The sequence below is a fragment of the Papio anubis genome, chromosome 5 (genome assembly GCF_008728515.1).
Source record: "Papio anubis isolate 15944 chromosome 5, Panubis1.0, whole genome shotgun sequence".
NCBI lineage: Eukaryota > Metazoa > Chordata > Mammalia > Primates > Cercopithecidae > Papio > Papio anubis.
The window spans coordinates 172,466,508-172,491,814 of record NC_044980.1 but is presented as its reverse complement, the minus strand read 5'-3'; the positions used below and the strand labels follow the sequence as shown (position 1 = coordinate 172,491,814).

General features: G+C 53.1%; 1 protein-coding gene across 4 annotated transcripts in view; it reads left to right on the top strand.

Annotated features, from left to right (window-relative positions):
• The first annotated feature begins 7,613 nt into the window (after nucleotides 1–7,613).
• Nucleotides 7,614–25,307, top strand: part of TBC1D9B (TBC1 domain family member 9B) — a 42,962-nt gene continuing 25,268 nt past the window's right edge. For 2 of the 4 annotated variants that reach the window (XM_021940256.2, XM_021940254.2), the window contains exons 1-7: nucleotides 7,614–7,807; nucleotides 10,512–10,622; nucleotides 12,749–12,867; nucleotides 16,224–16,452; nucleotides 17,367–17,625; nucleotides 19,222–19,429; nucleotides 22,564–22,776. In XM_021940256.2, the coding sequence (XP_021795948.1) occupies nucleotides 7,690–7,807; nucleotides 10,512–10,622; nucleotides 12,749–12,867; nucleotides 16,224–16,452; nucleotides 17,367–17,625; nucleotides 19,222–19,429; nucleotides 22,564–22,776 (1,257 nt within the window). In that variant the 5' untranslated portion in view covers nucleotides 7,614–7,689. The remainder of the gene's footprint in view (nucleotides 7,808–10,511; nucleotides 10,623–12,748; nucleotides 12,868–16,223; nucleotides 16,453–17,366; nucleotides 17,626–19,221; nucleotides 19,430–22,563; nucleotides 22,777–25,307) is intronic. The other 2 variants (XM_003900633.4, XM_003900634.4) reach the window with 1 other exon arrangement.

Sequence of the window (25,307 nt, the reverse complement as noted above, 5' to 3'; positions counted from 1 at the left end):
GCCTGTGTCTGCTCCTTTGAATTCCTTTCCTCATTGTCCGAGGCAAGTACCGGGAAAGCAAAGCAAAGCAAATCTGCATCTAGGAGGAGCGTTCCCTTGTGAGGCATGGGACTGGCTCCCCTGTGTCTCATGGGGGCTCCGAGTTTCAAGGTCACACCGGCCTCCTGAGGCCTGGCTGAGGCGGCTGGGTTGGGAGTCAGGAGACCCCCAGTAGCCATGAAGCTGCTCTGGGACATTGCTAAAGGTTCACCCTCTTTTTTGTGGGTGTCCTGGAAGATCCCAACAAACTGAACTTTGAAGAAGAGAGGCCGAGAGGGTCTCCAACCGCCTGCGTTCTCCACAGCTGTGGCCCCACAGCCTGCAGTGACCGTGGAGGGGCAGGCGCCATCCGCCTCGGCTGCTGAAAGGACGATGCTCGTATGCCTGAGTCTTGGCTCCTGCGGTCCCACAAAGACCCTGTAGGGGCCGCCCGGTCGTCACCTGGACTCATCTTGGGTTTTCCTTCCCTTTCCACCCTAAGCTCAAGATATTTTTTTTCCTGTTTTCTTCACTCTGACTTGGGGAAGAAGGAAGATCCTTTATGGAAAAAACAAAAAACAAAAAACTTTGAACGTCCTGCAACTTGAGTTTTAAGCTTTCAGAAATATTCAGTGCTTCTGGCCCGCTCAGACCTCTGCCTGGGCTGCGGAGTTCCTCCTGTTGACTCCTCCTCCCTGTGCACACACCACAAAAGCCCTGAAAGCAGTGCTGGTAGCCAGATGCCGCCCAGGTCCCCTCCCGAGCCGAGGGTGGCGCCCCGCCCAGCGCACATGCATTCTCCTGTGGGAACTCGGGGGCGTGTGGTGAGCAGGCTCCTGTCAGTTGAGGCGGGGGCTCCCGGCCCATCTTTGCTCTCGTCTCAGGCTGCCCAGCTCCCGGCAGCACATGGTGGCCTGGCAAGGCTGACTTGGCCTCCTCAGTTCTCTACCCATCCACAGATCGTCGCCTTCCCTAGCCACCTCTCTATAGCCACCAACATCTGCGGAACGTCACTGACAGTGGTTCTGAGCTGGGGTTTACAAATTTAACCCAACACAGAGTGAATTCACATTTGCTTTTGGAACCCCCTTTATCTCCAATTAAGTGCAAGTATATTTACACTATGTGATATTTAAAGGACTTCTCCAATGACTGGGAGGTACTGAACCAAGATGTTTGTAAAGAAACAGTGGGGTGAGGTGGTTAGTAGAGTATAATAACGTCCTGGCCATTTCTTTTCCTTCAGGTGAGTAAGCTCTCCTTCAGCAGAAAGGCTGCAGGTTGCTGGCTGTGCTCTGTGGACTGGGCCAGTAGGTGTGGCCCAGGTCCAGGTCCTGGCACCTTTGCTGGGTGCCCAGCCTGAGACGACACGTGCCATCCTGGAGAGAAGCAGAGAGGGTGCTGTCTCCAGGCGTTCCTCAGACAGCCTGGGCCTGGCTCGCTGAGCCAGCTGGAGGAGGGGATCTCCTGACTGGGGCTTGGGGCCAGATCTACTGCAGAGAGGCAATAACTCTGTCTAAAGAGAAAACTTGTCCAGTGTGATTACAAAAACAGGAAAAGGCTCCAAGCTAGGAAGTGATATTTGAGGTGTGGAGAACATTCTCACCTGATGGGAGCATCCTGCTCCTGGACAGGAGAAGCTGGTGCAAGCCCGAGGTCACGTGTGTCTCAGTTGTTTTGGACCCTCCGTAGCTTTTATACTCATAAAATATTACAGTTGCCCCTTTCATATTTGGGTCATTCAAAGAGTCCACCTCACTCCAGGCTCCTGCTCACTATGCACAGCATCTCAGAAGATGGCATACAAAACTATTTTTCTAACTGTAACACAGGTAATGTGGGGTGGGGAGGCTTGGGATATACCTAAACGTGGCACATGACTTATATTCCACCTTGAGGGATGAAAAGGAAACTATGCACTTGAATGTTAATTAAAATTTTAGTTTAATTCATTGGATAGCTTGTGCCAGAAAGAACAGTCAATATTCAAGAAGCAACACTGGTGATTAGCTCAGTTTGGGCCTCCCTGTACGGGGAGTTTTCTTGTCTGGAACGCAAACACCTACAAGTAGAGTGTGAGCTGGTTCTTGACAATCAGATCTCATCAGCCCTTTGAAACGTTCTGGGCAGCGCAGCTCCTCAGTCTGCATGGTTGGTGTAAGTATAATCAAGTAGTGAAGTTGTATGGTATATACCTACATGCCAACAGTGTACACCTGTATGTGCAGAATTTGCTAATATAACCATTTCAATAAAAACCGACTGAAAAAGCTGATTTGGCCACATGGAGTATTGTTGGTGGTAACGCGTATCGCCGAGGACTCTCTTGGTTACAAATGACAGAAAACCCAACCAAAACTGGCTAACACAAAAGGGGAATGTAATGGCTCCCAAAAGCCAAAATGCCCAGGGGTGCCTGTGTCAGGCTTGGTGTGATTTGACCCTCAAATGCTGACACCAAGACACAGGCCAACTTTGCTTCCTCCTTGGGAACCCGATTCCCAGGCTCAGCGTGGCAGTAGCCCCAGCAGCACAAGAGCTGCTCCACTTCCCCAGGAGGTGGCCCAGGTCAGAACAGTGTTTCCCTGGCCCAGCTGTCTTGGTTGGAGGCACGTGGCCATCACCAGCCAGCCCCTGTGGTCACAGACAGAATGCACCAATGGCCTCAGCTGGCGTGGGCTCCACTTCCACAGCCCAGGAGTCCACGCATCTTCATCTGACAGACCGGAGCTGAATGTTCTAAGGCCCGGTTCCCACCGCAGAATCACGAAGGACACTGCACAGACAGGAGAAGTGAATGCTGGGGGCAAAGGCAGCATGTGTCTGACACGCGTGGAAAAGAGCTGGAGCCAGAACAGTCTGGACAACAGTGCTGCCTTGCCACCCACGCAATAGTATGAACTGACAAATCATCTCATCGTTCTGGATTTCAGCTTTATCATCTGTAAAACAGGGATCATAAAATACCTACCTCATAGGGTTGATGTGTGGGGATTATACTTAAAATAATTTAAGAAGTAGACTTAATGTCATATATCCAGTAACAGTCTAGTATCCAGAATATATAAAGAACACTTACAACTCAACAATAAAAATACAACCCAATTTAAAAACAGGCAAAGGGGCCGGGCACAGTGGCTCACATCTGTAATCTCAGCACTTTGGGAGGCCGAGGTGGGCAGATCACTTGAGATCAGGAGTTCGAGACCATCCTGGCCAACATGGTGAAACCTCCTCTCTACTAAAAATACTAAAATTAGCCAGGCATGGTGGCACACGCCTGTAATCCCAGCTACTCGGGAGGCTGAGGCAGGAGAATCGCTTGAACTCGGGAGGCGGAGGCTGCAGTGAGCTGAGATCACGCCACTGCACTCCAGCCTGGGCGACAGAGCGAGACTCCATCTCAAAAATAAATAACAAAATAAATTTTTTTTTTTTTTTTTAAAATAAATTTTTTGAGACGGAGTCTCGCTCTGTCACCCAGGCTGGAGTACAGTGGCCGGATCTCAGCTCACTGCAAGCTCCGCCTCCCGGGTTTACGGCATTCTCCTGCCTCAGCCTCCCGAGTAGCTGGGACTACAGGCGCCCGCCATCACACCCAGCTAATTTTTTGTATTTTTAGTAGAGACGGGGTTTCACCGTGTTAGCCCGGATGGTCTTGATCTCCTGACCTCGTGATCCGCCCGTCTCGGCCTCCCAAAGTGCTGGGATTACAGGCTTGAACCACCGCGCCCGGCCAACAAAATAAAAAAAAATTTTTAAATGGGCAAAGGACATAGACATTTCTCCAAATAAAATATACAAATAACCCAAAAGCACATGAAAAGACGCTCAACATCATTAGTCATCAGGGAAATGGAAATCCAAACCATAGTGAGATACCATTTCCCACCCTCGAGAAATGGACATCAAAAAAAAGAAAGACGATAACAAGTGTTGACGAGATATGGAAAAACTAGACCTCTTTTTTTTTTTTGTGAGATGGAGCCTCACTCTGCTGCCCAGGCTGGAGTGCAGTGGCACGTCAGCTCCCTGTAACCTCCACCTCCTGGGTTCAAGCAGTTCTCCTGCCTCAGCCTCCAGAGTAGCTGGGACTACAAGCACGTGCCACCACACCTGGCTAATTTTTGCATTTTTAGTAGAGACGGGGTTTCGCTATATTAGGCAAGATGGTCTTGATCTCCTAACCTTGTGACCTGCCCACCTTGGCCTCCCGGCCTAGAACTCTTATACACTGCTGGTGGGCATGTGGAGTGCTGCAGCTGCTTTGGAGAGCGGTTTGGCCACTGCTTAAAAAGTGAAACACAGCTGTACCACATGACCCAACAATACCACGCCTCAATAGATGCCCAAGAGAATTAAAAACACATATTCATACAGAGACTTGTACACATGTTCGTGGCAGCATTATTTATAATAGACAAGAAGGGTAAACAATCCAAATGTCCATCCACTGAAGAATGAATGAACAAAATGTGGTGCATCTATACCATGGGGTATTGTTCAGCCATAAGAAGGAATGAAGTATCAATACATGCTATGACATTGGTGAACCTCAAACACATGGGAAGGAAAGAAGCCAGACACAAAAGACCACATATTGTATGGTTCCATTTATATGAAGAAATAGCTAGAAAGGGAAAAATGTACAGAGACAAAACAGTGTGGGGAAAAGGAAGAGAGCTCAGCCTGTTACTGTGTCTATATAGAAAGAAGTAGACATAAGAGACTCCATTTTGTTCTGTATTTGAGATGCTGTTAATCTGTGACCCTACCCCCAACCTTGTCCTTGCAAGAGACATGTGCTGTGTGACTCAAGGTTTAATGGATTTTGGCTGTCAGGATGTGTCTTTTTGTTGTCAAATGCCTGAAGGTAGCTTGCTGGTTAAAAGTTATCACCATTCTCTTAATCTCAACTACCCAGAGACACGTACACGGCCAACGGCCAAAGGTCGCAGGGACCTCTGCCTAGGAAAGCTAGGTATTGTCCAAGGTTTATCCCCATGTGATAGGATGAAACAATGTTGCTAAAAGGTTTATCTCAAGGCACAGGATTTTCCTTTGAACTTATTCATATCACAGAGGTTTTTGTTCTTATGTCTTACCGCTAATTCCCTCCTCAAAATGTGATCCTATTGTCCTGCCACTCCCCTGTCTTAAGATGGTAAAGATAATTATCACAAATACTAAGGGAACCTGGTGAGACCGAGGTCATGGGTCCTCTAGGTGCTGAGCCGTCCCTGGGCCCCCGCTTTTCTTTCTCTATACTTTGTCTCTAAGTTCTATTTCTTTTCTCAAGTCTCTCGTTCCACCTTACGAGAAACACCCACAGGAGTGGAGGGGCAGGCCACCCCTACAAAACAGATTGATGGTTGCCAGGGCAAAGCTGGGGGGAAGTGGGGAATGGCAGCTAATGGGTGAGGGGTTTCTTCTTTGATAAAAATGTTCCGGAATTAGTGATGATGGATGTCCAGCCTAGTGAATATACTAAAAACCACTACATTTTGCACTTTAAAAGGGTGCATGTTATGGAATGTGAATTGTATCTCAGAAAATCAAAAAGAAGTAAAGCTTAGCACACACATACTAAGTGCTCAATAAATGTCTGTTCTTTTTCTTCTTACAAAAAATCATTCTTGGCCGGGCGCAGTGACTCACACCTGTAATCCCAGCACTTTGGGAGGCCAAGGCAGGCGGATCACGAGGTCAGGAGATCGAGACTATCCTGGCTAACACTGTGAAACCTCGTCTCTATTAAAAATACAAAAAATTAGCCGGGTGCGGTGGCAGGCACCTGTAGTCCCAGTTACTCGGGGGGCTGAGGCAGGAGAATGATGTGAACCCAGGAGGCAGAGCTTGCAGTAAGCCTAGATCACGCCACTGCACTCCAGCCTGGGTGACAGAGTGAGACTCCATCTCAAACAAACAAACAAAAAATCATTCTCGAGGAGTGGTCTCCAGGTCAGCAGCATCAACATCACCTAGGAGCGTGTTAGGAAGGCAAACACCCTGGGAGGGAGGGGCAGCAACCGGTGTGGTGGTTTGTTTTGTTTTCAGATGGAGTCTTGCTATGTTGCCCTGGCTGATTTTGAACTCCTGACCTCAAGTGATCCTCCCACCTCAGCCTCCCAAGTGGCTGGGCCTACAGCAGCCTGTTTGAATCAGCCTTCCAGGTGATCCTAATGTATGCCCAATTTGAGAACCACTGGAATGAAGGAACAAGACAACTCTTTACCTCCTCTCAGGGTGTTAAAAAGTGCAGATCTTCCAAATTCTTTCCCTCTAGAGAGCCCAATGACAATATTAGTTCAAACTTCCAAGATGTTGAAGCAAGCCCGCCTCTGCATCTTGAAAGCTGATTCCTATATCCAGCAACATTGCAGAAGACTGCAGGTCACTCTGGGTGTCAACTGCGTGTACCTACATCCATCACACCAAGATTCTTGATCGCCAGTCACAGAAACCCACCTGGAAGCCAGGTCCAGCTCCAAGGATGGTTTAACTGCCCCCTTCCCTCTGCTCTCTAGCCAGATGCTGGTGAGGGCTCTGGCCAGCAGGGTGACCCCACATCCCAGTCGACCCCGGACAGCATGGATCCAGGCCTGTTGTCCCAGGTGGAGTTGACAGCTCCTTTCATGCAGAAGGCCGGGCGTGGACTGGTGCTACCCCTGCAGGTCAACACTGGGAGACCAGGGTCCGGCATTCGCGTGCAGCCCGCCTCACGCTTGCGCACAAGCCGCCACTGGCCCGGGGGCCAGCCCAGACCCCATCCTCAAGGCCGGCCAGCCTCCGTGACCTGTCTGTCAGGGGGAGGAGCTGCACTGATTTCCAAGGATGCAGCCCGTATCAGGGCCTCCTGGCACTCGCCCTGCGCTGGACGTTTCTTCTAGTCTCCGGCCCCAGTGTCAGAATTCTGAGAACTGGCCAGGCGCGATGGTTCATGCCTGTAATCCCAGGACTTGGGAGGCCAATGTGAGCGGATCACCTGAGGTCAGGAGTTCGAGACCAGCCTGGCCAACATGGTGAAACCCCGCCTCTACTGTACCAAAATTAGCCGGGCGCGGGTTGTGAGGCGCCTGTAATCCCAGCCACCGCAGGAGGCTGAGGCAGGAGGATCACTTGAACCCGGGAGGCAGAGGTTGCAGTGAGCCAAGATCGCGCCATTGCACTCCAGCCGGGGCGACAGAGCAAGCCTCTGCCAAAAAAAAAAAAAAAAAAAAAAAAATTCTGAGAATTAGGAGGAACTGCAAACCCTTTTCCAGGCGCCCTTTGCAGTGCTAACACGCCCCGGGTTGCACGCAAAACCAGCCAAAAACAACCAGACTGTGCTTCTTTCGGCTACCTCTTCCACATTGCAATAGCTTTAAACGCCAGAAGCCCTGCTCTGCACAGCGGCTCCCCTGTCTGCGGACTGGGCCGTTCCGTTCTGGGTCCAGGCCGGAGGCTGGCGGCTGGACCGCTCCAGGAGGCCAGGCGGGCGCGCGCCCGAGGCCGGGGCGGAGGGGGCGGAGGGTGCGGGCCGCGAGCCGGGTGCGTGAGCGCCACACGCCCGCCAGGGGGCGCCGCCCGCCCGGCCCCGCCCCGGCCCGCTCTGCACGCTCGGCTCCGGGACGCCGACGGCGGCGGGCGCTTCCGCCTCGCGGGCCTCGGCCCGGCGCGAGCGGCACCGCGATGTGGCTGAGCCCGGAGGAGGTGCTGGTGGCCAATGCGCTGTGGGTGACGGAGCGGGCCAACCCCTTCTTCGTGCTGCAGCGGCGCCGGGGCCACGGCAAGGGCGGCGGCCTCACGGGTGAGAGGCGCGCGGGCGGCCAGGCCTAGGGACGCCGCGGCGGGGCTGGCGGCGGGCGGGTCCGGTTCCGGCCCGGCCTCTGCGCGTCGCGGCGGACACGCACGCCAGTGCGCGGCGGGGCGGGGGCTCGAGGCCAGGACCCGGGAGCCGGGCGCGGAGGGGCGGGGGCGGGGAGCGAGGGGCTGGCGGGAGGCGAGTGCGCCCTGGGCGGGCTCCGCCCGGATTCGGCGCCCGCGAGCCCCGGGAGCCGTGTCGCTTCCCGGGATTCCACCGCCGAAAGTTAGCGAGACCGCCCTGTCCTCCTCCTCCACCTCAGTTTCCCCCGGTGCCTCTAAGGGGCCAAGGGACGCCAGCGCACGTTTTCTTGTGCCGTCTTCTTCATTCCCACCTCACCAGAGTATCGCCCTTTTAGCAAGATCGGAGGTCCCCGGAGCCGGCCGCACCCCCATTCCCCAGCTCCTCCCCCGCCTTTCTGCCCCTGGCTGCTCTCAGCGCGGCCCACCCGAGGCTTTGGGTAGCAGCGCAGGGTGTTCCTGCCAGCTCGCCAAGGTGGCCCTGTGTGGGCCCGGGCGCCCCCACCACGCAGGATGAGGCCCTTGGAGTCGTGCGGCCTGTGGGATCCGGGGGAGGCTCACAGGCCCCTCCAGGCCCCTCGTGCTCCAGGGCCCGCGGCCCGCACTGCAGGAGCCCGGCTGGCTCAGGCTCAGCGCCTGTGCTCTTCGGGGCACCGATCGTTGCCCTGCAGGAATGCGGTCCCAGTGTTGCCAGGTCGTCCAGTTTATCAAGACCTTTTTCTGTGAATCATCCTGATTTTCAGTGTTAGCAGCTAATAGCCAGATGCAGACGGAGGCCTCTCCCGGGCCACACTTCTTCACATGGAAGAGGCTGTTCTGTTCCCAGGAACACTCAGTGTTCCCCTCAGCTTCAGGCTCCCTCCCAGTGGGCCTCGAGGATCTCGGGCTCCTGTGCTGGACCCGCCTCCTAGATCCAGCTGTTCAGTGGGAGTTAGTTGGCAGCCCTTGTGGCCAACCTCAAAGCTACTGCAAGCCCGTTGAAGAAGGCAAGGGACCGGCATCTTTCCTTCCGCCAGCGTGCCCGTGTGTCATACTCGCCGGTGTATTTGGAGCACTCGTGCTGTGCTCGGCAGGCTTCCGCAGGTCATCTCATTGGACGGGCGGGTGCAGGTGCAGCCCGGCCTCAGTACACCTCCTTCCTGCGGGCTCTTCTCCTTTCCACCTCACTCTCCGTGTCCCCTGGGACCATTCTTTGAACCCTCTCCCCACTGCTGGGTTTGGTGTGTCCTGCTGTGCCCTCTGACAGGGCCTTCCTTGTGCCATCATGGGCGTTGTGGCCTCCGAGTACTGTCCTCCCTGAAGAGGAGCGGACAGTGATTTGGTTTTATTCAAGCCATCTATTAAAAACATGCCAACCTAGACTTTTCATTAAAGAATCTGAATAGCTAGCTTGGCCAACATAGCAAAACCCCGTCTCTACTAAAAATACAAAATTTAGCTGGGCATGGTGGCATGCGCCTGTAATCCCAGCTACTCAGGAGGGTAAGACAGGAGAATCGCTTGAACCCAGGAGGTGGAGGTTGCAGTGAGCTGAGATGGCGCCATTGCATTCAGCTTGGGCGACAGAGCGAGACTCTATCTCAAAAAAATATTAATGAACTGTGAAGCAAAAGTGTTAAAATTGAGTAATAGCAATAAAAATGGTTCTGACATCAACAGGAAAACTGGTAACAAAATATTTTCAGATCATGTCAAAAGCAGCACTTAGTTAAAAGGAAGAAAAAATTTCAAATAACAATGAACAGGTTTTTAGATTGCTTGATAATTCAATTAGTGACTCAAACGACGGTAAAAAACTAGCATTACCAAATGCTAGAGATAGCATTACCAAAAAAATAAAATCCAAAAACAAAGATAGCATTGCCACAAACTGGTTAATGTGTGTCATCTATCAAATGGGTGTATGTGAGAAGAAAAACTTGAAATGCCGTAAAATGTTTCAGTTCAGAAATGAAAACACTTTTATCAGTATTTTCCTAAATTTCAGAATTCTAAGAATTGACATCTTCAGTTATGAGTTTTGAGGCTAAAAGGAACTTCCTTAAATGGTCGGTAATAAAAATCAGTGAGTCATGGCAAAGGGAAGACATTATCTTTCTGTTCTTGGTACGGAAAATAATGTTGCAGAATCATTGTCCTGTGAAGAAGCGATGAGTACACGACCAAACACGTCTGAAAGTCTTATTTCTGGAGGTGTGTCTGGCAGTTAACCATCATGTTGGTTTTCTGGATTTTGTGATATTTGTGATATTGTTCTTTTTTAGCTTTAATGTGTAACGCAGTCTAAAGCAATACTTGTTTTGTAGTCTAATTTGGTATACTTAAAGAGGGCTTCCCAGAATTGTTTAAGCTCTGACCCCATGAAACTTGCCTCTGCCTCCGCCTGCAAGCGTTTCTGAGTCAGGAGAAGCAGCAGATGCTTCCAGGAAGAAGTAGAAGGGGATTTTTTTGTTTGGGATCAGACGCTGGCTGAAGGCCTTTGACGGCGGGGATAATTCAGGACGTTTCCCTCGTTGGGCTGGACCCTTTGGGTAGCGCCACCATCGTTTCTGCCTCCGGCCAGACTCAGCCTTCAGGGGCCTCAGTCCGGCCCTCCCCTCACCCACCATGTCTGTCTGCCCTGTTCCCAGGTCTTCTCGTGGGCACCCTGGACGTGGTGCTGGACTCCAGTGCCCGCGTGGCCCCTTACCGCATCCTGCACCAGACCCAGGACTCCCAGGTCTACTGGACAGTGGCGTGTGGTAGGTGCCCTGAGTGGTGAGGGGTGCTGGGCAGGGCCTGCCCTGGAAGAGCCGTTGCCAAGAGGAAGGGGTGTGTAGCCCACATGCCTGGGCGTGTTCCCTGCTGACAGCACAGTCCAAGGCTGCAAGAGGGAAGTGGAGGCGGCTTCGCTTCCATCTTAAAAAGGCAGCTCCACTGGTCATGGGGACAGAGTAGGAGAGGACAGCCCCATGGAGCCCCGCGTACCTCTGGGGGTGCAAGCATGGGGCTAGCCAATGTCCACGTTCTCATGCCACCTTTTCTCAAGGTAGATATAGCTGGCCTCATTCAAAGACTCCATATTTGCAAATTGGCCTACTCAATAAAATGTATTTGCAATCCCCAAATCAATACTTCCAGTGATTTTGTGGTCATTTGGAGACATGGACATGTGTACATTCAAAGCAGTGAAAAATTTGAGTCACCTGATGCCCATGTCCCCGGCGGAGGCAGAACAGGGCGACACACTCTGCCTTCTTGATTCAGCTGTCACACCGCACTCGTGTGTCTCGTTCACGGTCTCTGCAGTGCCGTGTTTTCCCGTGTTTGTGCTCATTGCTGTTGACTTGGCTGTTTAAAATGTCTCCCGAGCATAGCACCGAGGCGCTCTTGTCCGTAAGAGCAAGAAGCCTGCGTTGTGCCTCGTGCGTTACAGCAGCTTCGTTCAGGCGTGAGTGACAGTGCTGCTGACCATGAGCTCAGTACCAGTCAATCAGGGGCACGTATTAATAAGGCCTCTTTAAACAGAAACACGTGTAAACAGTTACGTATCGGTCAGTTGAGAAAAGTGTGATTAGAGGCTCGAGGAACCTAACCCTGTATTCCCCCGGAGTACTGGTTCAGGATTCGCTAACTCACTGTTCGCGGCCACCTTACAGAATCTAACCACTCGAAAAACGAGAATCCGCTGTGTCTTGGCTGAGGCTCTCTGCGTGCCTGGTGGATGGGCCTCCTGTCCCACCTCCGGGCAGCTGAGAACGATTCAGGGTGTCATTCACTCCTCATCCTTGTGTTCGTTCAGCAGAGGCAAAACCCCAGAAACGGGTGCTGGGGATGGGGGAGCCAGGCTCGGCAGAGATCTCCCCTCATCTCTTTGCGCTTCCCCTTGGGGCTTCTTCCCCAATTCTTTGATGGGAGCAAACAGTTCTTCCGGCCTTTAAAAGTGGCATCGTGCTGCCTTCTCTACATTTTTGTTTTGTGTGTTGTTTTTTTTGAGACGAGATCTCACTTTGTCACTCAGGCTGCACTGCAGCCTCCGCCTCCCAGGCTCAAACAATCCTCCCACCTCAGCATCGTGAGTGGATGGGACCACAGACACGTGCCACTATGCCCAGCTAATTTTTTTTTGTATTTTTGGTTTCGCCATGCTGCCCAGGCTGGTCTCGAACTCCTGGGCTCAAATGATCCTCCTGCCTCAGCCTCCCAAAGTGCTGGGATTACAGGCCTGAGCCACAGCACCCAGATTTTCTCTACATTTTTAAAAATTTCCATCGGGCCTATGGAGGACAGAGACCCCCCTCCCTCCTAGGTGGGGCAGACACTAGGTAAGAAGGTGGCCAGGAGAAACTGAAGAGAGGGACAGTAGCTACTTGTCTGCCCAGCAGGAGCCTAGCTAGCCAGGGACCTGGAGTCTTGTAGGAAGCTCCAGCTGCTATCTGTGGATACCTAGATTCTCAGGAAAGAGCTGGACTCATTTATACAAAGTATGGCTGTGTCTGATTAGTCACATACATAGCAAAGGCCACATTAAGTTCTTTCAACTTGAGGGAAAGTATAAGTTAGCAAGCTTGCAGGCACATAGACTTTTTCTAGGACACATAGGAGACTTAGTGACTCTCCCTGTTGGCTTCAGGGACAGGTGGAAATGTTCACTGACACAACTGTGATTCAGCCTGGACGTTTAATTTTTTGTTTTTTACCAGGACCATTCATTACTTTCTTCATGCACATATTCATCAGTTTAAGAGGGAAAGGAGGAAGCAGCTTGAAGATTCTCGTCACTTGGATTTAGCTAATTAGGTTGCCCACTTTCATCTCGCTTCTTTGAATGTGTGTTTAGGACCCGGGGAATTTATGATTTTTCTTTTACTTCACCAACCTCTTCTAGGTTCTTCCCGCAAAGAGATCACAAAACACTGGGAATGGCTGGAAAATAACTTGCTCCAGACACTGTCCATCTTCGACAGTGAGGAAGATATCACCACCTTCGTCAAGGGCAAGATACACGTAAGGTTTACTCGCCACTCCCTGTTCTCACCCTTCCCTGGCCGGCAGTGTTCTCGTGTATTATCCTATTTAATCTTCACGATGTAGGGTGCATCCTCATTTTACAAAGGTGGAGACTGAAGTGTCAGTGCTCTTTCTCTTGGAGTTGAGAGGGGCAGAGGAACTCATGACCCAGGAAAACCCCTTCTTACTCTGGCTGGGCACTGGAGGCTACTGAAGCCTAGTGCGGGGTTTCCATTCCTACCTAGGTGCCTTGGAAAGTGTGTGCAGATAGACAGTTCTGTTTGCCAGAGGAGATGCAGGAAACAATAGGATATTTTGAGTTATTTTTTATTATAAAACTAACGTTATTTTAAAAGGCACATGCCCTTTACCCCAAAATTCCAATCCTTGGAGTTTCCCCTACAGTATATTCATATATGCAGAATATACAGTTTCAAGGGCCAGGTGCAGTGGCTCACACCTGTAATCCCAGCACTTTAGGAGGCAAGGCAGGAGGATCCTTTGAGCCCAGGAGTTTGAGACCAGCCTGGCCAACATAGCGAGACCTTGTCTGTAAAAAATATATATGTATATATTTGCATATGCATGTATGTATAAATAATACATGTATACACATATATATGTTATATATATAAACACACAGTTTAATATGTCTCCCACCAGACTGTGTGTATTAGCAGAAAAACTGGAAACAGTGCCTCCCGGTCCCATGATAAGGGAGGAAAGCAGCTGTTCTCTTCCGCAAACATGAGAATACAGTGCCGACTGTACATACACCAGCTAAGTGCTGCATGTTCAGGGGACTTGTTAAGTCATATATGCTGGCCGGCTGGTGCGGCTCAAGCCTGTAATCCCAGCACTTGCGCCGAGATCGGCGGATCACGAGGTCAGGAGATCGACCATCCTGGTTAACCCGTGAAACTCCGCTTCAACTAAAAAATACAAAACTAGCTGGGTGAGGTGGCGTGGCCTGTAGTCCCAGCTGCTCGGCGGGCCGAGGCAGGAGAACGGCAGGAACCTGAAAGGCGGAGCTTGCAGTGAGCTGGTTCCCGCCTACTGCACCTCCAGTTTGGCGACAGAGCCAGACCCGGCCTCAAAAAGCCCATGCTATACTTAGTGCAGTATTTTGCTGCCATCAAAACAATGGTTATGAAAATTGTAGCAGTGTGTAAAAACTCATGGTGATCTCTAGGTTGTTTCCTCTTTGGGGATAATTAACAGGATAATGAGCATTTATCTGAATGTATGTGTCTTTTTTTTTTTTGAGCCAGAGTCTCACTCTGTTACCTAGGAAGGAGTACAGTGGCACAATCTCAGCACACTGCAACCTCTACCCCCTAGGTTCAAATGAATCTCCTGCCTCAGCCTCCCAAGTAGCTGGGATTACAGGCACGCACCACCATGCTCAGCTAATTTATGTATTTTTAGTAGAGACGGGGCGGGTGGTCGGGTACAGTGGCTTACACCTGTAATCCCAGCGCTTTGGGAGGCCAAGGCAGGCAGATCATCTGAGGTCAGGAGTTCGAGCAACCTGGCCAACGTGGCACCGTAAAACCTCATCTCTACTAAAAATACAAAAATTAGGCCGGGCACGGTGGCTCAAGCCTGTAATCCCAGCACTTTGGGAGGCCGACGGGTGGATCACAAGGTCAGGAGATTCAAGACTATCCTGGCTAACACGGTGAAACCCCGCCTCTACTAAAAATACAAAAATAGCCGGGCTAAGTGGCGGGTGCCTGTAGTCCCCGGGCTACTCGGGAGGCTGAGGCAGGAGAATGGCGTGAACTCCAGGAGGCGGAGCTTGCAGTGAGCTGGAGATCCGGCCACTGCACTCCAGCCTGGCGACAGAGCCGAGACTGGCCTCAAAAAAAAACAAAAATTAGCCAGGCATGGTGGCGCATGCTTCTGTAATCCCAGCTACTCAAGAGGCTGAGACAAGAGAATTGCTTGAACCCAGGAGGTACAGGTTTCAGTAAGCTGAGATCGCACCACTACACTCCAGCCTGGGTGACAGAGCCAGACTCCCTTGTCAGAAAGAAAAAATAAGGCCGCCGTGGCTAATGCCTGTAATCCCAGCTACTCAAGAGGCTGAGACAGGAGAATTGCTTGAACCCAGGAGGTACAGGTTTCAGTAAGCTGAGATCGCACCACTACACTCCAGCCTGGGCGACAGAGCGAGACTCCTTGTCAGAAAGAAAAAAAAGGCCGGGCGCCATGCCTGTAATCCCAGCACTTTGGGAGGCTGAGGCGGTGGATCACAAGGTCAGGAGATTGAGACCATCCTGGCTAACACAGTGAAACCCTGTCTCTACTAAAAATACCAAAAAAACTAGCCAGGCGTGGTGGCGGGTGCCTGTAGTTCCAGCTACTCAGGAGGCTGAGGCAGGAGAATGGTGTGAACCCGAGGCAGAGCTTGCAGTGAGCCAAGATCGTGCCATTGCCCTCCAGCCTGGCGACAGAGTGAGACTCCGTCTCAAAAGAGAAAAAGGAGTAGAGATGGGATTTTGCCATGTTGGCCAGGCTGGTCTCAAACTCCTGACCTCAAGTGATCCACCCACCTTGGCCTGCCAAAGTTCTGGGGTTACAGGCGTCAGTCACCGCACCTGGCCTGAATGTATATGTCTTGTTCTTTCTGTTAGGTTATTTCCTTAAGTTAGAGTCATGGGAAGGCTCTTACTAGGTCAAAGCCGTGTGGTACAAAGTTGCTGTGGGCAGGCCCTTGTGAATTCCTGATACCAGAACTTCCCATGCCTGGACAGACATTACCAAGTTTCTCAGCTCTTTTCGGTGCACTTAGGGGTTCAAGTTGAGACCTCGCCTCTGTCTCCAGGAAAACAGGTGGAGAGAGTAGAAACAAACCTTTACTCTCTGGTGAGCAATTGGGCGGTGATAATAATAGTAGTTGTGGCATTATTCACTGCCTCCTATATGCCAGGCCCAAAAAACACATCAGCAGAAAAAACTCTAAATGACTCATAGGCCAAGGAAGAAATGGAAATTAGAAAATATTTAGAATTGAAGCAGGAGGATGGCTTCAGCTGTTGGGTTGAGGCTGCACTCCAGCTTGGGTGACAGTGAGACCCTGTCTTAATTTTTTTTTTAAGTCTCTGCTCACAGCTGGTGATGACAGTAGTTCAGGGAGTTGCAGGAGCTTTATCTGGAGAGTCACACAGGCAGCATCCGTCATCCATGTGCCTTGACTGCAACCCAGCAAGAGCCGCTGACTGCTCCCACCTGTGCCTGTAGCCCTTAGACCAAGGTCCATGAGTCCTGGGTTCCCTGGGCCTCTCTGCTCCACGCTGTGACCTGTCCAGGACTGTGCAGGGCAAGCCCTAGTCCTCGTCTTCCTCCAGGGCATCATCGCAGAAGAGAACAAGAACCTGCAGCCCCAGGGAGACGAGGACCCCGGGAAGTTCAAGGAGGCCGAGCTGAAGATGCGGAAGCAGTTTGGGATGCCTGAGGGCGAGAAGCTGGTGAATTACTACTCCTGCAGCTACTGGAAGGGCCGCGTGCCCCGGCAGGGCTGGCTGTACCTGACCGTCAACCACCTGTGCTTCTACTCCTTCCTGCTGGGGAAGGAAGGTGAGCCAGCCCCTCAGTGTGCCCCAGCCCCCACACCCTCAGCCCCTCCCTGCCCTCAGCCTCCAGATTCTCCATCCCCACATGGCCACCAGAGGGATCTCCCTGAAGCCCAAATGCCACCTTCGCAGCCCAGGGTGGGACTGTCCAGCCTTGGCCAGGCGTCCACCTGCTCCCAGCCGGCTTTTACCGTGCCCACCCCTCGCTAGTAGGGTTCTCCACATGGTGACTCCACATGCCTGCCCTGCCCTCTTCTGCTGAGCTGGTGTATTCGGGCACACGTCTGCCCCGAATTCCTGGGATTCCATGCCATGCAGTGCCTTGGGTGTGTGCCACAGCCCTCATCTGCTGCAGGTCCCTCTCTGCAGACACCCCGGCCACAGGATGCGAGCCTGGTTCCCCAGCAGCTCCAGAAAGAGCCCCCAAGGTCTTAGCCATCCCCAAGCCCACCACGCCCTCCTCCCTCCTCGTCTCCCTCAGCCCACAGCCTCCCTGTGCCCCCTCCTGCCCTTGCCACTTACCTGTCACAACCAGGTGGCCAGTCACCTCCCGTCAGCAGGGGCTGGGTCCTGCTCTGTGTTGGCCATGCTGTGCTGTGACTGTTCACACATCAGTGCGCTCCCACTTAGGGGAGCTGCGGGGTGGGTCTTGGTGGTTCACCTCCGCACATTCGTTCCTTTCCCCTTCAGCCACTGGTGGGGCAGACACTGTGTGTGGTTGGTCTGAAAGGCAGTGGACACTTCAGTGGCCTGGTCCCTCCACATGGAGGGCATGACCCAGCCCAGCCAGGCCTGGGCATGCAGGAAGTGCTGCCCCCAGAGAGCAGTTCCCTAGGGTGGGTCTGGGGTACAGATGGGCATCAGGAGCCTCACCCTGCCAGGCCCTGACCCGCGGTGTGTCTGTCCCTGCGGGCACAGTGAGCCTCGTGGTGCAGTGGGTGGACATAACGCGTCTGGAGAAGAACGCCACCCTGCTCTTCCCCGAGAGCATCCGTGTGGACACTCGCGACCAGGAGCTCTTCTTCTCCATGTTCCTCAACATCGGCGAGACCTTCAAGCTCATGGAGCAGTTGGCCAACCTGGCCATGCGGCAGCTGCTGGACAGTGAGGGCTTCCTGGAGGACAAGGTCCTGCCCAGGCCTGTCCGGCCACACAGGAACATCTCAGCCCTGAAGCGGTGCGTTACCCTCCAGGGCTGGGGTGGGCTCATGTGAGCCAGGTTTGCTGACCTTGGCTGGGACCTGCCTGGTCCAAGTGTGTAGACCTGGAGAGGGTGTCCACATTTACCCCTCATGGGTTCCCCACTTGGGAGGGAAGCCAGGTAAACAGATCATTGCAGTACCGTGTGGAGAGGCAGCAGGAGATAGCAGTGATGTCCTGACCACTAACGGGGAGGAGGCTTTTCACACTTTACTCCTCTTGGCCCTACGATGGGAAGGGTCTCTTATCATCCTAGGTATCAGACAAGGAAGCTGAGGCACGGAGAGGTCAAGTAAGTTGCCTGAAGTCCTCAGTGAGCAGTGGAGCCAGGATCTAGCCACCTCAGCTGGGGTGCTCTGACGCCCCCAGAAAGGCTTTGGTGAATCTGGGCTCAAGTGCACGGCCTCCGTCCCACCGTGATTGATAACTCTCCTGTATATCCCGAGACTCTGGCCAGAGGACCCTCCCAGCCATGGGACCCCAGGGGTCCTGAGTTTGATGTGGAAGCAGACCTCTGGGTCTGAAGCCAGCCAAGGAGCTGGGCCACGTGTGGGTCTGAGTCCCTGCTGCCTTGTCCAGAGGACTGATGGATAGGAACGCATCATAGCAGCCGGCCCTCCCGGGCTGCTTATGTTTGAGCTTCTAGGTTGTAGCTTATGGGAAACTCAAGAGGCTGGCCAAGATCTCTGAGGTTCCCTGGGTCCCACAGCCAACCTGAGCACAGCCAGATTCACACCCATGTGTTCAGCAACCTCATTCCAACCAGGCCATTTCCTGCATTGCACCCACAGACTATGGTCTAGGCCCAAACTCTGGGGTCCACCCCCAGAAGCAGAAGATTGTGCCAGCATGTTGCCCTTAGGGTGTGGGTGCTGGTTGGCCGTGGGACCTTTTGGAAAGAACAGTAGAGGTGGAGCATGGCCATGCTGGCACTGCCGGCGAGGGTGCAGCCAGGCCCTGCTTAGGCCACGGCAGCCCAGGCCAGGCAGGAGGCTCCCTTTGGGGCTGGGAGAGTTTATGTGAACAGAGCCACCGAAGGGGTGGGGCCCTGGGCCAGGCCACTGTCACAGCCATGAGATACACAGGTGTGCGCGTCTGTTAGCAGCCGCATGCTTTAGTTTTAGCTCCACACCTCCCTGTGGGGAGCTCCTCACCCAGGCTTCAAGGTGAAACCTGGGGTTAGGCCTGCCCAGGGTGGAAGAGCTGCCCAGAGCCGTCCATTTGAGTGGGACCAGTGCAGACGCTCTGGGCTCTGCCTGCCCTTCAGTACCGAGGGATGGGTTGCACATTGCCCAGGCCAGCGTCTAGGTGTCCTTTTCAAAGCAGTCTCAGGACACATTGCTTGCTGGCCACTTCTCCGGTGGTTGTGTGACTGTCCCACCTTCTGCCTGGTGACTCAGCGTGCATCTTCTATTGAACTCTCAGGTCCCTGAGCAGGACTTCCTCCAGGGAGAGCCCCAGGGATCCTGAATCTGATGTGGAAACAGGCCTGGGGAGGCCCCAGGCTTCCTTGAGAGTGTGCTGGTCCTGACTTTGTCCCCTTTCCTCCTGTCCTCCCACCTTGTTTCCCCAGAGACCTGGACGCCCGAGCCAAGAATGAGTGCTACCGAGCCACGTTCCGGCTACCCAGGGATGAGCGGCTGGACGGCCACACGAGCTGCACCCTGTGGACACCGTTCAACAAGCTGCACATCCCTGGCCAGATGTTCATCTCCAACAACTACATCTGCTTCGCCAGCAAGGAGGAGGACGCGTGCCACCTCATCATACCCCTGAGGGAGGTCAGCATCCGCTAATTGAGAGGCCAGGGCCTTTCTATCCCTGAGGGGTCAGTCAGCTCAGGGACCAGCCTGTCCTGCTCTGCCCTGGCTTACTGGGGGGCATCTGGGAGGAGGCCCTAGCCCAGACAGCCACATGTCACTCAGTGATGGGACAGGTGGAGGATGTAGGCCAAGTGAGCCCCTCCACAAGCACCTGCCCTGTGGGGGAGGCAGGTGACATGGTGGGGGCACACTGCTTGCCCTCCCGGGTACTTGCATGAGTTTCCGTCAGGCTTGCCTTCTGGGCCCTGCAGTTGAATTTTGGCAAAGCACTGCTCTGTGGCTGGGCTTAAAGGACCCTGTTCCTGCACCGGTCCCACATGTCATTCTCAGAGGCCACCTCACCAGTCCTCTCTGGACACACCACCTTGGCTGTGGCTCAGGCTCCAGCAGGCCATGAGAGGTCGGCTCTCCCCTGTGGGGCGGCATTGGCTCTCACTTGCTCCTTCTTGGGTTTCTTGGGCCTCCACAGTGGCCCTGGTGGGAATAAGGCCATCTGTCCTGCACTACAGTGAAGGGGTGCGGAGCAAGGATAAGGCACCTTGCCCAAATAGAAGACATGAGACTGAGTCAGGACAGGTCCCAAGGACTCCTTTTCCTTGTGGCCAAGCAGGGCACTGACTGTTGAATTCTAAGAAGAAGCAAGTGAGATTCTTTTATTTTTATTTATGTATTTATTTATTTTTGAGATGGAGTCTCGCTCTGTTGCCCAGGCTGGAGTGCAGTGGTGTGATCTCTGCTCACTGTTCATGCCATTCTCCTACCTCAGCCTCCCGAGTAGCTGGGACTACAGGCATCTGCCACCATGCCCGGCTAATTTTTTGGATTTTTAGTAGAGACAGGGTTTCACTGTGTTAGCCACGATGGTCTTGATCTCCTGACCTTGTGATCCGCCCACCTCGGCCTCCCAAAGTGCTGGGATTACAGACATGAGCCACCGCGCCCAGCTGAGATTCTTAAAGACTTTCCTGCCATTTGCACAAATCCCTCAAGGTATAGCTGTAGCTGAGAATAGGTGTGGGAGAGTTGTTGCCTCAGTTTCCCCAAGAGAAGTCAGAGGGAAGGAACTCAGAAGAGCCACAGCTCCAAAAGCTCCAGGTTGAGAGGCTCAGGTGTTACCCGGACCCCACATTCTATTAGCACTAGGGCCCTGTGGATCTGTCCCGGGCACTGTACTGACCTGGCCCCTGGGCCTAGGGGTCTTCCTGACACCTGAAGCTCCATTTGAATTTCTCTTGCCGGGCCCTTGACATCTCAGATGGTAGAACCCTGGTGGAGCTCGGGGAACAGGACCGGCCCACACTGGAGGGCTCGGGGAGCAGGACCAGCCCACACTGGAGGGCTCGGGGAGCAGGACCAACCCACACTGGAGGGCTCGGGGAGCAGGACCGGCCCACACTGGAGGGCTCGGGGAGCAGGACCGGCCCATACTGGAGGGCTCGGGGAGCAGGACTGGCCCACACTGGAGGGCTGAGTTTGCTCTGGTGATGAACCCTGCAGCTGGTCAGGGTGGAGGCGGCCAATGCCGACCCCTCAACACACCCGCTCCTCCACGTTCCCACCTGCAGGCTCCTGCACACGCAGCACACTCTGCTGTGGGTGTAGTGGGCTCTTGAATTTCACTCCCAACCACGCCCTTCCGTACTTCCCTTGGGAGGTGACCCCTCTTCTACCCTTTGTCCAGGTAGAAACCACGTATCAGCCTAGATTCCAACCTCTCCCTCCTCCCTCTGTCCTACCTACAGCATGTCTTGCCAGCTCACCCCGCAGAGCTCAGCCCTTCCTCTCCATGGCTGCCACCTAAGACACCATCATCTGCTTTAGCCACTCCCTAACCACACTTAACCCCCACCTCCGCTTTGTTTTTTTGTTTTTTTGTTTTTTTTTGGAGACAGGGTCTCACTCTTGCCTAGGCAGGAATGCAGTGGTGTGATCATGGCTCACTGCAGCCTCGATCTCCCGGGCTTAAGTGATTCTCCCACCTCAACCTCCCAAGTAGCTGGGACAACAGATGTGTGCCACCACACCTAGCTGTGTTTTTTTTTTATTTTTTATTTTTAACAGAGACAGGGGTTCGTCTTGTTGCCCAGGCTGGTCTCAAACTTTTGGATTCAAGTAATCCTTCCTCCTCAGCCTTCCAAAGTGTTGGAATTACAGGCAAGAGCTACCACACCTGGCCCAACACACTTAGCCCCTTTACAACACATCCTCCCACAGCAACCAGCAAAATTTGAAATGTCAGTCAGAGCATGTTGGCAACCTGCTTAGAGTCCTCTAGTGTCTTCTCCCACCTGCCTCCTGTGACCTGTGAGGCCTTCTGTGTGCCTCTGCCCCGGCACACCCCATGTATATGCTCACACACAGACAAAAAAAGTGCACCCCACCGCGTCCCCAGTCATGCTGTCCTGGCTTCTCTGGCCTTCTCTTCCTCCCTCAGGCAGTCCCACCCCGCTCTGCAGGGTGACTGCTGTGCCCCTGCCCATCTCTTCCCCAGCACTCACCTGGCTGGACCAGGTCTTAGCTCAGTGGCCGCCTCCCCTGGGGCCACCCAGCCTTCCCCCTTCCCAGCACTCACCCCTGCTGACTGTGCACAGCTGGTGCATCCCTTGTCTGTCTCCCTGCCAGGCCTTGGGCTCTGCAGAGGTGCCCGCTGAAAGCCTGTCCTGTGCCCTCCACACCTCAGAAAGGTTCAGAGCCAAGCTCCAGGACCCCTGCTATCAAAAAGTGTTCCCTGGGAACAAGTGCAGGGGACAGTCCTGCAAGCAAGGGACCGCTTGCCCTGCTTTAGGACAGCCTTCTGAGAGCCAGTGAAGGCCAGCAGCTGGGCTGAACACTTTACGTCATCATCCTCAGAACCGCCCTGCACGGCCAATGTGCTCACCCCCATCGACAGGAAAAACAGGACCTTACAGGCACAGGCAGCTTGGTCAGGGTTATGTGCAGCGGGTGGCAGAGTCAGAATATGAGGGGAGTCGGGCCACTCACTGCATTGTGCCCAGGAGGGGACAGCTGCATGACAGTCTGTCATTCACAAAGCATGCCCAGCGGCAGGACCTGAGATGCAGACACCAAAAAGAGTTCTTCCACCTTCTCAGGTGACCATTGTCGAAAAAGCCGACAGCTCCAGTGTGCTGCCCAGCCCCCTGTCCATCAGCACCAAAAGCAAAATGACATTCTTGTTTGCCAACCTGAAAGACCGTGATTTCTTGGTTCAGAGGATCTCTGACTTCCTCCAGAAAACGCCATCCAAGCAGCCAGGCAGTGTCGTTGGGAGCAGGAAAGCCAGCGTTGTGGACACTAACACAGAGGTGAGAAGCCCCTTGGGAGCAACAGGGTCAGGAAGAGCCAGGGCATGCATCAGCCTCCCAGCTGGAGCCTGACCCCATGGTGCCTGCTGTGGGCCTCCGCCTAGGGGCTGATGTGTCGGAGCTGGCAGGAGACCCCTAGCCCAGACCCACACTGCCCAGCAACACCACAGCCTCTCTGCTCCCCTAGCCACATACCCTGATACTCCTCCCTCCTGCTGGGCCCAGTGCCCATGAGGAACCCTCTCTGGCCGTCCTTTCTGCTGCTGTGCTGAGAGCAAAGCCACACTGTGGAGGCCTGTATACTTCGGCTTTGTGCTCATGGCCTTCCCTGCCAGGCTTTCAGTCTGAAGTTCTTGCCGGTAGAACTGCAGTATCACGATCGTACCAGCCAACTTAACAGTAATTCCTTAATATCATCAAATACTGTATTCACACTTCCCCGTGTACTTTTCACGGTTTGATTATTTGAACTGAGACACACAAAAGTCACACATGTCACTGTTGATTGATAGGTCTCTTAAATCCCTTTAATCTATGGGCTTCTGTTCCACCTAGTTCTTGTTTATTCTTCCACAGTATTTTGTTGAAGGAATCGGCGACTTGTATAACGTCTCTCATTGTCTGATTTTGTTGATCGCATCCACTGCAGGCGTTTAGCAAGCTCCTGTGTCCCCTGTTTCCTTTAAGTTGGTTGAGCAGTGAGACCGAGAGCCATGATCACATTCGGGCTCAGCTGATTTTGGTTCTGGCAAGTTTGCCTGTGGGCAGGCTCAAGGGGCTGTTTACTTCCAACAAGGGATGTCGGGCGACCGGCCACCTCTCCATCTCCATGCTACTGTCTGTCATTGAGAATATGCTTGGATCCAGCGGCCAGCGGCACGCTCATTCCATTCCTCCTTTCATCTGGGAGCTGAAATTCTCCCAAAGAGGGAAGCCGACCCCAGGCACGGTTCATAGAGGAAAGGCAGAATACATCTTTTACTCTTCCTTCTTACTCTCCAGTTGTCAAAATAATGATGAGTTGGTTTTCTAGTGTCTTCCATGTGTGACCAGTGAGTTTTTTGGCTTACTTTTTATTGTAATTATGAACATATGGATTTAAGCAACTTGATATGTGTCTTTCCACTGGAATCACTATGCTTATTCTATATGTGGCCAGAGGGACTCATCTGGGCTGGCCCTGAGAGTCCCTGGGCACAACACTGGTCGTCTTTGATTCCTTGCTTTCTGGTGTGACAAGATGGATGTGCTGCTGCTGTCGTTGAGTCTGAATTTGCAAAAACATTTGGCCATTAGAAGAGTCCATATATAAATTCACAGATCCAGTTTCTCTGGAAAAATCAGTGCCCAGCCCTGCAGGCCCCATCTCATTGGGCAGCAGGCATGGGAGCTGTGGGTGCACGTGTCCTCAGTGCTTTAGAACCGTGTGTGGTCTGGCCCAGGCAGGCCTTTACATTGTCCGCCCCAATAATAGATGCTAAATAAATTACTACATAGATGAGTGGGTGGGAAGGGGTGGGCGGAATCAGTGTGGATTGGAGATACTAAGAAAGGTGTGGAGGAGGTTGGGCTTCATCTGGGATTTCAAGAAAGAGTGAAGTTGGATTGAGTGTCGGGGCAGTGAACAGGGTGGTCAAGCCTCCTCTGCCTCCATGAGGCCCCACACTTCCTGAAAGCTGAGTAAGCACCACTCATGGCCCCTCCCAGGCACTCAGCTTCATGTATGCAAACACATTTTATTGCATTCCTATTAGGTGCCAGCTGCTATTCTAGGCCCCAGGAGTAGAACAGTGAACACATTGGACAGGGTGCATGTTCACTTAGAGCTAATATTCCAGTGAGGGAGACAGTAAGCAAATAAACATACAATATGTCAGGCAGTGATAAGGGCTATGGGTTGAAATAAAGCAGGATGAGGAGATGAGGAGTGCCAGAGGAAAGAAGGGGGCTCCATTTTCTCTCTGTTCCTTGTGGGTGACCTCTCTGATCAGGCAGCACTGAAGGAGGAACTTGAAAGAAGCAGAGGAACCAGCCATAGTGTGTCTGGGGCAGAGTGTTGGAGGCAGAGAGCACAGCAAGCTGGGAGACAGGATTGGGCGTGGCACAGGCTCCTGGGACCAGGGCTTAGGAGACTGACCAGGTATAGGCGGTGAGACCAGAGAGGTAGCAGAAGGCCAAGTCACCGAAAGCCCGTAGACCCTGTGAGTGCTGCAGCTTTGACCCTAGGTGAGATGAGAAACCAGTGAAGAGTCATGACCAGAGGAGGACAGGACCTGTTTACGTGTTAATGGGGTTACTGAGGCCGCCCACGTTGACAGTGGATTAGAGGTGCCCCATGTAGTACAGCAGCCACGTGTGGCCATGGAGCACTGGAAACCCAGCAGGTCCCAGCGGAAATGTACGGTAAGTGTTCACTATACGTGGGTTTTGGAGACTTAGTATGAAAAGAAAAACATAAAATATCTCCCTTTTTTTTTTTTTTTTGAGAGACAGCGTTTTGCTCTGTCACCCAGGCTGGAGTGCAGTGGGGC